The sequence below is a fragment of the Ochotona curzoniae genome, unplaced genomic scaffold, assembly GCF_017591425.1.
Source record: "Ochotona curzoniae isolate NIBS_2020 unplaced genomic scaffold, NIBS_Ocur_1.0 scaffold_2587, whole genome shotgun sequence".
NCBI classification, from domain to species: Eukaryota; Metazoa; Chordata; class Mammalia; order Lagomorpha; family Ochotonidae; genus Ochotona; species Ochotona curzoniae.
In genome coordinates, this window is record NW_024467096.1 from 10,186,847 (window position 1) to 10,199,506 (window position 12,660).

At 41.9% G+C, this 12,660-nt stretch overlaps 1 protein-coding gene across 2 annotated transcripts in view; it reads right to left on the reverse strand.

Moving 5' to 3' along the window:
• CCDC50 (coiled-coil domain containing 50) overlaps window positions 1-11,855 on the reverse strand; it is a 61,417-nt gene extending 49,562 nt beyond the window's left edge. For both annotated transcript variants that reach the window (XM_041003013.1, XM_041003012.1), the window contains exon 1: window positions 11,505-11,855. In XM_041003013.1, the coding sequence (XP_040858947.1) occupies window positions 11,505-11,553 (49 nt within the window). In that variant the 5' untranslated portion in view covers window positions 11,554-11,855. The remainder of the gene's footprint in view (window positions 1-11,504) is intronic.
• Window positions 11,856-12,660: the final 805 nt, after the last annotated feature.

A 12,660-nucleotide genomic window follows, 5' to 3' on the forward strand; every position in this document is an offset into this window, starting at 1 on the left:
TGGAGCCTCTTCTGGGTCTCCCACACAGGCGCAGGGTCCCAAGGCTTTGTCCCTCCTCAACTGCTTTCCCAGGCCACAAGCAGGGAGCTGGATGGGAAGCAGGGCTGCAGGGATTAGAACTTACAACCATTTGGGATCCCAGCACGTGCAAGGGGAGGACCTTAGCTGCTAGGCTACAGCACCAGGCACAAATAAATAAATCTTAAAAAAAAATAGGATAAAACACACAAAAAAAGACTAGTTCCTATCCACTGCTCCAATGAATTCATAAAAAATGATCACTTCTCTTGCTGTGATATAACTAATTTCTCAGGTACAGGTCAGTCTTCCACAGTACAAAACTGTCAGATGTTCTGACAAGTTTTCTGGAGCATCTCCTATTTGTAGGGTGTCTTAGGAAATATTGAGATCAGTCACTTAGCGATCAGTCTTGACTCAAGAAAAATAACAGCCCAATGAAGAGAACCCCATACATCATAGTCGGTTGACGAGGAGATACATAGGAAAACTGAAGGAAGAACTTGACACAGAAGCAGCATTTGAGCTGGTACAGGACAGGGCTTGCAATGAGGAACAGAAAGCAGCTATATTTAGATTATTTTGAAGAAAACTCTATGCAGATAGTTCCACAAGAACAATGGTTTGAAACAAAGATCAATGGGAATATTTGCAGGGAAATTTGACCAGTGTGTCAAGAGACGGAATGTATCCCACTGCCTGTTAGAGCACGGCCCCATAGCTATTGGCTGATGCTCACCACAAGTGCTTGCCTTTGTTTTGCTGCTGTTCACTTGCTTTCAGCAGTTAAGTGTGAGAGCTAAGTTTAATGAAACTAGTAATAAAGAGACTACATCTGACAGACCAGGTCTCCATGCAGGTAAAGAACCATTAGTCCAGGATGTGTTCAAATTAGAGTCTTTGCGCATGTGGCTACGGCTCCTCTTCTTCTATTTCCCCTAGACCATCTCTGTGATTCTGGTTCCTGGGGTCCTTCTGAGCGTGGAAGCTCCTGTCTTCCACATAGTAAATGTTCTCTCCAATGAAAAGATTAAGAAACTCAAACTTAAGAGACACCACTTTCTCTAAATTTCTAGAGGGGCGGGGGAAAGTGATTAGGAGGAGATACAAAACCAGGTTCCACTAATCTAGGTTAAAAATATCTCACTTCACAAGTTAGTCAACTTAAACTTTATCCTCCCAGGCTAGATTTCACTTTGGCTAAATTACATTAATTTGGGAGTAACCTAAGCAAACAGCAAAATAACTTTAGTATGAGCTAAATTCCTGAAAAAATACGTAGCTGGAAAGTGTAGAACACAAAGGTAGCCTTCTATGCCTCTACTTAAAGGGAAAACGATACCTAAATCACATACTGCCAGTAAGTATAAATGAGAAATGTGTGCATTTTGTACCTCGCTTCAATTGTACGAATTGGTTCAATATCTGTTCCCAACATTTTGGGGAAATACATAGAGAAAACTCACCAATCAGGAACAGAAAGAAAGCTAACTAAAAATAGTTTTAACAAACTATGACAAAACATAAATGAAACTCCAATGATTTCCAGTACATTCTGTAGAGAAGATTTTGTGTAAGAATTACGAAACAGGTAGAGATAATCATCCTCCTGGTTTTGAGAGCCAATGAAAACTTCAGATTTATATAGCCACAACCAGTTTTTGTACAATGATCTTGCTCAAAGTCACAGATGAGCAATAGACCCTTCATGTAATGGTCACTCACTGATCAACTTCATGAAGATCTAATGGGGAATCACAAAAACAACAGAAAAGAAGAAGTGACTTGTGGACACACGGAAACCCGACCTAATATAATGAGGACTTACCATGCAGAACCCTGGGAAAAAAAAACAACAGAAGTAGAAATGACAACTTAGAATTCAGCAATAGTTGACAAAATGGGGAACCTTCTGTGGGCAAAGACAGAAAATATTGTGTAAGTGTGAATGTGGAAAGCAGGCAGAACTTTTCAAAACAGCTGCCGGTCCAGATATTAGAACAAAGTCCAGAAGTGCAGAAGAATGAGAATCCAAATTTAGGCTTCCTACCTAGACAATAAGGATTTTCTTTTTTACACCCTTTACAGCCTGAACACTATATATTTATTGAGAATTTCATAATGTCAAACAGGAAGTCCGCACTTTATTCGGTAGGAAGATAATATCCAAACCTTACTGTGTGCGATATTGAAATGAACTCTATAGATAATGAAATGTTAATGAGGAGCCAACGAACAGGGAAACATACCCTTATAAGTCATTCATATTGTTTCCACACGTATTAATGAGTCCTAGGGTAAAGCTAGTGGAAACTCATTCTTTATGACTCATTCAAAAAGCAAAAGCCAAAAAGTCCAGTGGAGACTCCCCTGGTCTTTGACGCTTGTGAGGCTGTAGCAGGAATGGAAATGCTTCTCATTCTCAAAGCTGTCAAAAGCTGGTGGTACATCAGCTTATCATACGAGCTTTACAGAAAAAGTAGTAACTTTGTCATGTAAATATCGATAACACGTTTTGGACAGAGGTAATTATTAAATAATAAGCTAAGATACACACGCTTTCTCTGCAAAGCATCAGACAGTAACAATCTTAAGCTTCATGAATCATATGTATGGTCTCTTCGGATAGTCATCTTTGCCTGTGCAAAATGAAGGCAACCATAAACAACATGTGAATGAGACACCACAGTTATGCTCCCATAAACTTGGCTTAAAATGAAATCCACATTTAATATGACACTGGATTATCACAAAATATTCATTTTTTTCACAAACATTAGCAATCTTTAGCTCATCTGTTTCACAAAACAAGAAAGAGGGTCTAATCATCACAAGGACTATGGTTTGCAAGCCCACATATCATAAAAGTTATTGGAAAGAATTACTGCACTTTCTTTCATATTATCAGATAAGTGAAATGTCACTGCAGAAATACAAAAGATTAGAGGAAGTCCCCGAACCTGGGCATTTTTCTATTCTCAGGCTGGACTTTTTTGTAAGATTTAGTTATTTCAAAGGCAGTTACAGACAGAAAAGAGAGACAGAGAGACCATTCATTGACTGCTTACTTCCCAAATAACTGCAATGATCAGGGTGGGGCCAAACTGAACTATGGAGGCAGGAGGGGAGCCCCACTTGGGTCTCTCAAGTGGTTGGCAAGAGCCAAAAAGTTGGCCATATTCTATTGCTTTCTCAAGTGCAACAGCATCTGAGTTAGATCAGACATAGAGTAGCAAGGCCACAAACTGGCACTCTTACGCCAGCATTATAGGCCACATCTAAGCCCACTGCACCACAAAGCCAGCTCCGCAAGCTGTATTTTCCAACTGCTCTACAAAAGTACAGGAATGTAAGGATTATTCTATGCATTAAAACAGATTTCTGGCTCCATCTCCAAGAGATACAGCCAACATCAAATAACATTTGAAACTGTTTTGCATGAAAACTACCTATGTCATTCTGATGTTGAAATACTGTTCTAAAACACAAATTATATATTGATAAGGCATATCAAGATTATGTAAAGGGGCCCAGTATAATAGACTGGCAGTTGGAGTCCTCTCCTTGAACATCTGGGATCCCATATGGGCACTGGTTCTAATCCCGGTGGCCCTGCTTCCCATCCAGCTCTCTGCTTGTGGCCTGGGAAGGTAGTCGAGGACGGCCCTGCACCCACATGGGAGACCCGAAGGAGATTCAGGACTCCTGGCTTCAGATTGGCTTGGCTCCAGCAGTTGTGCGACTGTTTGGGGAATGAATCATCAGATGGAGGATTTTCTTCTCTGTCTCTTCTCCTCTCTGTGTATCTGACTTTCCAATAAAAATCAAATAAATCTTAAAAAAAAAAAAACCAAGATAGATTATGTATGTAGAGAACTCCCCAGTCAATGATAAGAAAATAGCCTAGTTTATTAGCAACAAGACATGGGGCAAAAGTTTATACCACAGATGCTTCAATAAATTTTACAGGAATAACAAACCAAAGAAAAAAACTTCTTCTTAGTTTTAGGAAATTGCAAACAAGCAACACAGAGATATCATTGCATATCCTTTAAAACAGCTAATATCAAGGAGAAAAAAACAGCAGTAGCTACTACCTTCCGGTGCCAGCAGGATCTAGAGCCACTGAGCTCACGGGCATCCTCACTGGGAACGCAGGAGCATACTGTCACTGGGAAAAACATGAGGGCAGTTCTAACATAAAGGTATCCTATGGTCTATCAATCTCACCCTAAGGGCGAGACAAAAGGAAAAAAAAAAGAAAACCATCATGTTCACCAAAACAGCAAACTGCATATAACAGTTGTAACTTCCATCATAACCATCAAAACTATAAAAAAAACTAAACGTTTTTCAACAACTAAAGGGAGAGGCAAATCATCATTCAATGAATGACTAGAAACAAATAAAAGAAAGAGAATCACTGATACACAGAGATCAGAAACATTATACTAACAGAAAAGATGCGAGATTCAAAAAGCTACTTACAGTGCATTCCTATCATGCAACATTTTCAACAAGGCAAAAACTAGGAGAAAACACATCAGTAGCGGCAAGACCAGAGGAAAGAAGGGTAAAGAAGGTGAGCTATGAACGCCTCTGTACCTTCATCACTGCAGTTGTTCCTAGATGGCACATTTGCCAAAATCCACATCTACACACTAACCAGATTGGGTTCTTAATGTATGTAAGTTACACCTCAATGACCTGGACTAAAAGAAAAAGGAAAGGATTACTGATACATTAAAAGACTGGTTACACACTGGTTCGGGTAACGGAACAAATTCTCTCCTTTACGACTCCAACAGGAAATACTTGCAATTATCTATTTTGCGCATGCAAATTTCTCACCGTGTATATATGTGCTTGTTTTTTAAGTGAAAAAGGAAACAGTTCTTGTTTGTTTGTTGCATGTCTATTGTCACGCCCTTTAAGAAGAGTGATCTCTTTCTCACTGGTTTCTAAAGTCAAACATCTGGAACGTTCTAGACTCTAAATTCTAATCCCCAAAGTTCTTCTGATTATAAAAACTAATTACGTTTTGTAGGTCTCAATTAAGATGTGGAGTGGCCTATTTTTACATATTTTCAAGTACAGGACACCTTTATATGGGTCATCATTTTAAAACATTAACAGGTTGAAAATAGGAATCCTATGACCACCACTCAAATAACCTTTAGTCACTAAGGCAAATTCACTTAGCCCCATAAAATAGGGGTGCTTTGCTCATGACATCTCTGACAAGAACTAAAGAAAGAAAATAGATTATGTTTCCTTGGATTTATTTCCTTAATAACATTAATTTTAGGGAGTTTAAGTTTTTAAATATTAGCCCTTCAAGCTAAGTCTAACATATGATTATTTTGTATGTTTTTTTCTGATGTGACTTTCTATAGCTCACACATTGATTAGCTGAATCATAAATAAAACATCAGAATACCTTCAATTAAAAACCAAACTAGGAGTGGGCATCTGGCATGGTAACCGAGTTCACTGCACCACACATCAGATGCCTGGACTCAAAGCCCAGCTGGGTTCCCTATTCCAGCTTTCTGCTAAAGTGTAGCCGAGGAAGCAGCAGAGGATAAACAATTCAGTCCCTTTCATTCATGTTGGAAGCCTGAATTTTGTTCCTGGCTCCTAACATGTGGGGAGTGAACCAGTAGATGGGAGATTTGAAATTCAAATGAATTTTTAAAAAAATCTAAAAGGAAACAGATAAAAATGACATCCATGCTAACTCATCACCATTCATATGAAAGAGACTCTACAATAACTAACCTCAGAAAAACCTTCAAAATAAATCTTGTCATTCATAATATGCACTCTAGTGTTTTAAACACAGCAAAATGCTGAAGGATATGCATAAGGAATGAATCTCATGTTTCTGCTGAACAACTTAGAAGTGAGATGGGGGAAAAGATGAGGGAGAGAGGAAAGAAGAGGCAGGGAAAGAAAGACTGCCTAAACACCAACAGTTCTCAACTTTTCTTAATCTAAGCCCCAATGCGCCAATTCCAAACAACTTAGACTCAGTAGTTCCATATAATCCACTTCTCCTCACTGGCCCGCAGATTTTCACCTAGAAAGTGAGAATATGGGTCGAGAGTAGCGGTTCTGAATGCTTTCTACCCTGAGATCCCTTTTCGAAATATCAATTAACTCTAGTGTTCTACATGGAAATGGGCCTTTCAACATCTACTAATTTCTTCACAAATGTTATACATTTGAAAAAAAAAAGTAATTCAAGAAAATAACCCATGTTTATGTATGACAATAAACTTTTTTTCCCTTAAGCAAGAGGAATTTAGGGTACATATTTGAATTCGGAGTGCTCTTCACAACAACCTTATACACTGCAAACCATAATGAAAACCATGCTCCCCCACACAGGGTATTTTTCAAAATTGTAAAGATACTCTCAGGGGCAGGCATGGTGCCTTGGCAGGCTGCTCCTCTACTTGCATTTCGAGCATCCCATATGGGTACTGGTTCAGGTCCATGCTAATCCACTTTCCATCCAGCTTCCTGCCTGTGTTCCGGGATGGCAGGTTAGGGAATATGGCTCAAATCCTTGGTCCTCTTGGGCAGATTTGGGAGCCTGCAGGAGGATCTCGGCTCCTGGCTCTTGGCTTCAGATTGGCTCAGCTCTGGATATTGCTGGGCAAGCAGATGTAGGCATGCTCTTTTTCTCTTCTCTCTCTCGCAAATAAAAAATATATAAATATTTAAAAGGGGGACCATCCCTATGATTCAACAAGCTAATCCTTTGCCTGCTAGCACCAGAATGCCATGTGGACACCTGCTAGCTTCACTTCCATACAGCTCCCTGCTAATGTATCTGAGAAAGCAGTACAGGATGGCTCAGTCCTTGAGCCCCTACACCCACAGGCAAGACAGAGGGATCTCAGTCTGACTGAGGTGGCCATTTTACAGAAGATCCCACTCTGTAAATCTTTCAAACAAAAATAAATAACTCTTTGGGGAAAAATGGCACATAGTAAGCTGATGTGTGTGTGTACACTTTCAAATATGTATATATATACATACACACTTTAAAATATATGTATATATATGCATATATACTGTCAAATATATATATACACACATACACAAACAGAACACTACACTCAACAACACTTGGCACATAGCAAACAAATGTCTGTGTGTAAATATATGTGTGTGTGTATATATATATATGTATGTATGTATGTGAAAAGACAAAGTTACTGGTGGAGGATGAGAGAACAGAGAGAAAGAAAGTGAAATGAAAAAGAGAGAGAAAATATGAATGAAATTGCCATCTATTAGTTTACTTCTCAAATGGCTGTAAAAGCCTATGCTGGGTTAGCTCCATCCAGGAGCTTCATCCAAGTCTTCCTATGTGGGTACCAGGCTCACGTACTAGCTCCGTCTTCTGCTACTTTTCCAAGGAGCTAATCAGAAGTAGAGCAGCTGGGATACAAACTGGTGCTCACATGGAGCTGCAGCACTGCACCTGGTGGCTTAACCAGTTGTACCACAATGTTGGTCCCCAATTATTGTTGTTGTTGTTTTTAGTGTTTCTAAGATTCCTTCCATCTGCTTTGCACTTAGTAATATTTTCAGTAAACTCTATATTAGTAACTGTTGTATCCAAAGCCCGAGAAAAAGCAATGAACAATTAAACTTTTTATGCTATGTATGTGGCACGAACTCTATTTACAAAGTAAATATTCCCAAAAAAAATTGAATGCAGAATTTTATAAAGTTGACATGGACATTAATGAAATGTGGTCCACATATTTAAAAGACAATTGTCTCCACCCTATCAACGCTTTCTGAGAAGGAATACAAAATAATTATGACAGAGACAAAAATGAATATATTCACTCACTCACACATTCAAATATTTACTTAACATTTGCTTGCTATTTGAATGATAACAATAGGAGGGGAAAGAAAACCTAGAAGAAACGTCAAAGTTCAAGGTGATCCAGCCACTCCCATTAAAAAGGTAACAGGGGCAGGGAAGTGGGGGATTGCAGATGGATTATGAAGCCCATATCCCACCCTGGAGTATAAAGGACTCAGGTCCAGTTCGACTCCCAAGATCAACCTCCTGCAACTGCACACCCTGGGAAGCAGCAGGCGATGACTCAGGCACCTGGGCGCCTGTCACACACCTGGCTGACACACAGTTCTAGCTTTCTTTTCTGGCACGAGGAATAAACTAATAGCTGAAACAGACTCTCTCTGTCTTTAAAATAAAAATTCATGGGCCTGGCACAATAGTCTAGTGGCAAATCCTTGCCTTGCATGCACTGGGATCCCACAGGGGCATCAGTTCTAGTCCCAGCTGCTCCATTCCCCACCCAACTCCCTGCTTGTGGCCTAGAAAAAGAAGCAGAGGATGGTCCAAAGTGTGGGAAATCCAGAAGACACTCCTGGCTCCTCACTTCAGATCAGGTCACGTGGGGAATGAGCCAGCGGACAGATCTTTCTGCCTTTCTGTGTCTCTCCTTTCTGGACACCTGCCAATAAAAATATTTTTAAATAAACAAATAAAATCTTAATATTATATCTAAAAAGCTATGATAACAAGATAAACTGCTGTGGATCTTGGAAGGAAAAGGAAAGCTTATTTGCCCTGGAGCCAGATAATATCATCTTACGGACAGCCATCACATTAGATGTTAGTGTGTAAGAGATAAACTTTAGAACCCTACAACTATTGGTTTACCTGATTGTACTATATGGAATTCTATCCCTTGAAGCTCTGATTTAAGCCACTAATTTAACTGATTTCATTATGCCATCTGCATGTTCTGGACATTAGAAAAATTCAAAATTTTCTAAAAATGTACTCATTTGTAGCTTTCACTAAAGATAAAAGAATCTTTTCCTAAAATAGCTAGCTACCTTTATTTCAACATAAGTCATTCCAGGGTACAAAGATTTTAGAAGTCATGGACACAAGCATACACTAGCACAGAGAGTTCACCAGCCCTGGAGACAGCAGAACCGTTCATCTAAAGTATAAAAAGAAAACAAAATAAAAAAATAAGATTTAGAGACTTGGTGAAAAGAAAGAGGCTGACACTGAGGGAGGTCAGGAGTGTTGGAACAAAGTGCTAAGTGGCTAAAGTGGAAAACTTGTGAAGCTTAAGAAAGGTCAAAGAAGTTGATAACACACAATGTGCCCTAGAAAAGCTTTCATGGGCAAGCTAATGCTCTCAAGCCAAACTTCACGGTGTAAAACTTTTGTTTGGGAAAATGTGCCAAAATTACAGCAATTGAGCAACTGAAATTAAGTCAAAGGACTCTGGAAAGAGCAAAAGAAAAGCAGGGAGTTGACTGCTATTTCGGAAAGAAAATTCAGTATAGAAGTTGAAATTGACCAAAAAAGGGATACTCATGGCTAAATTGCTAATGTTGTCAACTACTTAATAACGTTCACTTTTAGAAAAATATGTTTTCAGACACAAATTCCAAAATAAGAAACTTTCACAATATTGTTAGAACCCCTGGATATTCCTTTTCCTAACACCTTTGTAAACTTCAGGTTGTGTTTCCATTAGGTATCCATTGGTCTTAAGAAAAAAAAAATGGAAATTTCAAAATTTGTTGCACAGAACCTCAAATGTTTCAAAAGAAATAAAGCCTTAGCTCAGAACACTGGCAACAATACTTCCCATTACAAGAAGTATACAAATGTTTCAAATATCTTTCTAACAGAAAAAACATGGCCTGTTGATGTTTAGTTGACCTAATTCGAATCACCTGTATATGAACTCAACCATCTCTTGAGTTTCCTGGGTTAAGACAGATTGCCCAAGGTAGCAATCCTGCCATGAGTTTGTGTGTGATGTGCTTGTGTTTAAAAAGTTTGTCCAAATGATGTTTTGACCTCTTTAAAAATCAAGTAGGCAGATACTAGTTTCTAACCTAGAAAAGAATTGCACAAATCCACACATGCTGATGTTGGGCGTTACCCATGACCTCTAGTTACAATAAAGGCCATGGGCCCCCACACATTCCTAGAAAAAGGGGTACAGTGAGCACTTGGACTTCTGTATATAGTTGTCAGTCTCTACTACTGGAATCCACCCCATGATGCCAAATGAAGCTATCAATGGCTTGAATTAAGAAAAACAAACTTTTCTTCGGTGGAATTAACAATCTACACCAGAATAGTAAGCAAATCAATACTAAACTTCATTCTCAAATGGAAATGGGGAGCTTCGGTATTATAAAAGTTTCAGTGTTGGTGCATGTTTTGTGTATCATGGCACCAGCTTTTTTCTCTTTAATTAGGATAAAGACACTGTTAAGGAGCAACTGGGCCATAATTAAGAGTTATATTAGAGAAAGACATACTCATTAGACCTGAATTCTTTCCAGATCAGAAACTTTACCATCATTAGGACATTCCTAAAATAATCATTGTCCCCAATGACAATGTTAGAACCAGAAAAGTAAGACGCTTACAAAGACAAGATCTTAATCAACAAGCCCAGACTACCTTCAAAATCAACGCAGATAAACCGAAGACACATGGAGAAACCTGGATTGCCAACACCCTAATGTGAAAAATGAAAGTCAGTTCTCAGCGTATTAAAAATCACCAGGCTAGCAACAGCACGCGTAGAGAAAACACTTGGGCTGAAAAGCTCAGGCCCCAGGGTGTGACAAAAGCCTTCCGAAGCAGGAGGCTGGCATAGCACTCAGGAACGTCTGTGCTTCCCCAAGGCAAAAAACCCGAGACAACTAAAGGTGAAAGTGACCCAGCACTCGACAAATCAGTACAAAATAAATAAAACGCACCCCCAAGGAAGGAAACCAGAATTGCTAGCTAAGGCAGGCCAATCTTCAGCAATGTTTATTTTACTGAACATCAATACAGGGAGCCATTTAGCAGCAGCAACAACAAAGTTATGATCTCCTGCTCTCCCCTGATCAACTCTTTGTTACATTTTCCTTAGACAGCATTCCCAACCTCCCGCCCAGAGCAAGGCCAACCTGAACTTTCAAACCTTCAGGAAGGTGAGAAAGTCAGCCAGCCAGAATCAGGGCTCGGAGAAAGTACGCAGAGCAGTGGGGGGAAAGAGTCAGGTTTCAAAACAAAGCCTCCACAAGGAACTGTCAAGCCCTCCCCACTTCCCAGCCTCCTGGGCCTGGATTTTCAACAATAAGTCTGTTTCAACCAACTCGCAGGCGTCTACTAAGGGTTTTGCCAACCACCAAAAACACTGGCACAACCACTTGCTGAGGGTGGTTACTAGCCACCCCACCCTCCCAAATCCAGTTTCTACCATAGTTTAAAACAGGATTGGAACCTTAAAGCCTCCCCGCACCTTCAGCCTAAATCCATCCCCCTTCAAGTCCAGGTGCGCCCAGCACCAGGAGGGCGCCGGGCACCGGCCACGGGGGGCGAGGAGGGGTGTGCAATGACGACTCCCCTGCCCTCAGAGACCACGGGCTGGCGCGAGGGGAGGAGCCCCTACCTTCCTTCACTCCAGGCAGCTTGGACTGGTCGATGCTGACTTCAGCCATGTTGGGCCCGGGGTCCGTCCACTTCCCCAGCACAGCCGACGCCGAGCCGGGCCGGGCGCGCAGCAGCAGCAGCAGCAGCAGCGCACGACGCAAAGTGCAGCGAGGAAGAGCGAGGGAGCGAGCGAGCAGGCCGGGCTGGGGCTGCTGACAAAGGCGGCGGGAGACAGTCCGGGCGCACCAGGCGGGCGGCCCAGCTGCCTGGCCACTGCCACCTGCTCCGCGCGCCCCCGGCCCTGATCGATACCAAATCTCCCGAGCCCGGAAATGGATCCGGCCGTCTAGTACGGAGGCAGAGAGGAGACAGAAAGGCCTGCAGGCGGGCGGCTGGCGGGCGGCTGGCGCCGGGCGGGCCTGGGTGGGGCGGGGGAGGGGAGCTGCAGGTCTGTAACCGCAGCTGCGAGTGTCTGGCAAGGGAAGATCCGCTCCCGTTGCCGCCTCCCCGTTGTCTTCCCTTGTGCTCGGTGGCGCGCCTGAGACTGGGGCCCCGGGGGGCCAGCGCCCCCACCACTATCACCACCCCCACAAGCCCTGCGGCTCACTTTCTCTTTCTCCCTGGAGGCAAGTATGTTTAGGAAGCCAGGCTTTGTGGCCTGAAGGCCTGGACTTCCAGGCCAGAAGGAGACACCCAGAGGGTCATCGTTCCTGTCAACGGTGTGGTCACACTCTGTGCTGTGGTCCTGGGACTCGGAGTGCCAGCGGAGGCTCCCTGCCTGCCTGGCTGGGTCTCGGGCCCTCACACTTTCTACGCCTGGGAATAAAGAGGAGCTAATATAGGGTCATATAAACGTTCTAATAAAGGTACATAATAAAAAAGCAGCTAGTGAAATTCTGAGCCAGTTTAGAGAAGAATCTCGCCATCAGCTGGAGGTACTGAGTCATTCATTGATGAGGAGCCTATGCAGTTCTACTCAGTGGGATTTGGGGTACTGGAGTAGGAATGGGGGTGATTACACCACCCCGTGTCGCACATTGGACTGTAACTTCCATCTCCCTAAAATAGTTCCCATTTCCAGGTGACAGAGTTCTCGCTTGCTTTAAGAAACTATGTCCATTCTTCTTAGATACGGGCTCAGCAGTCGCTCAGCACCAGGATCACGCTTCTCCACA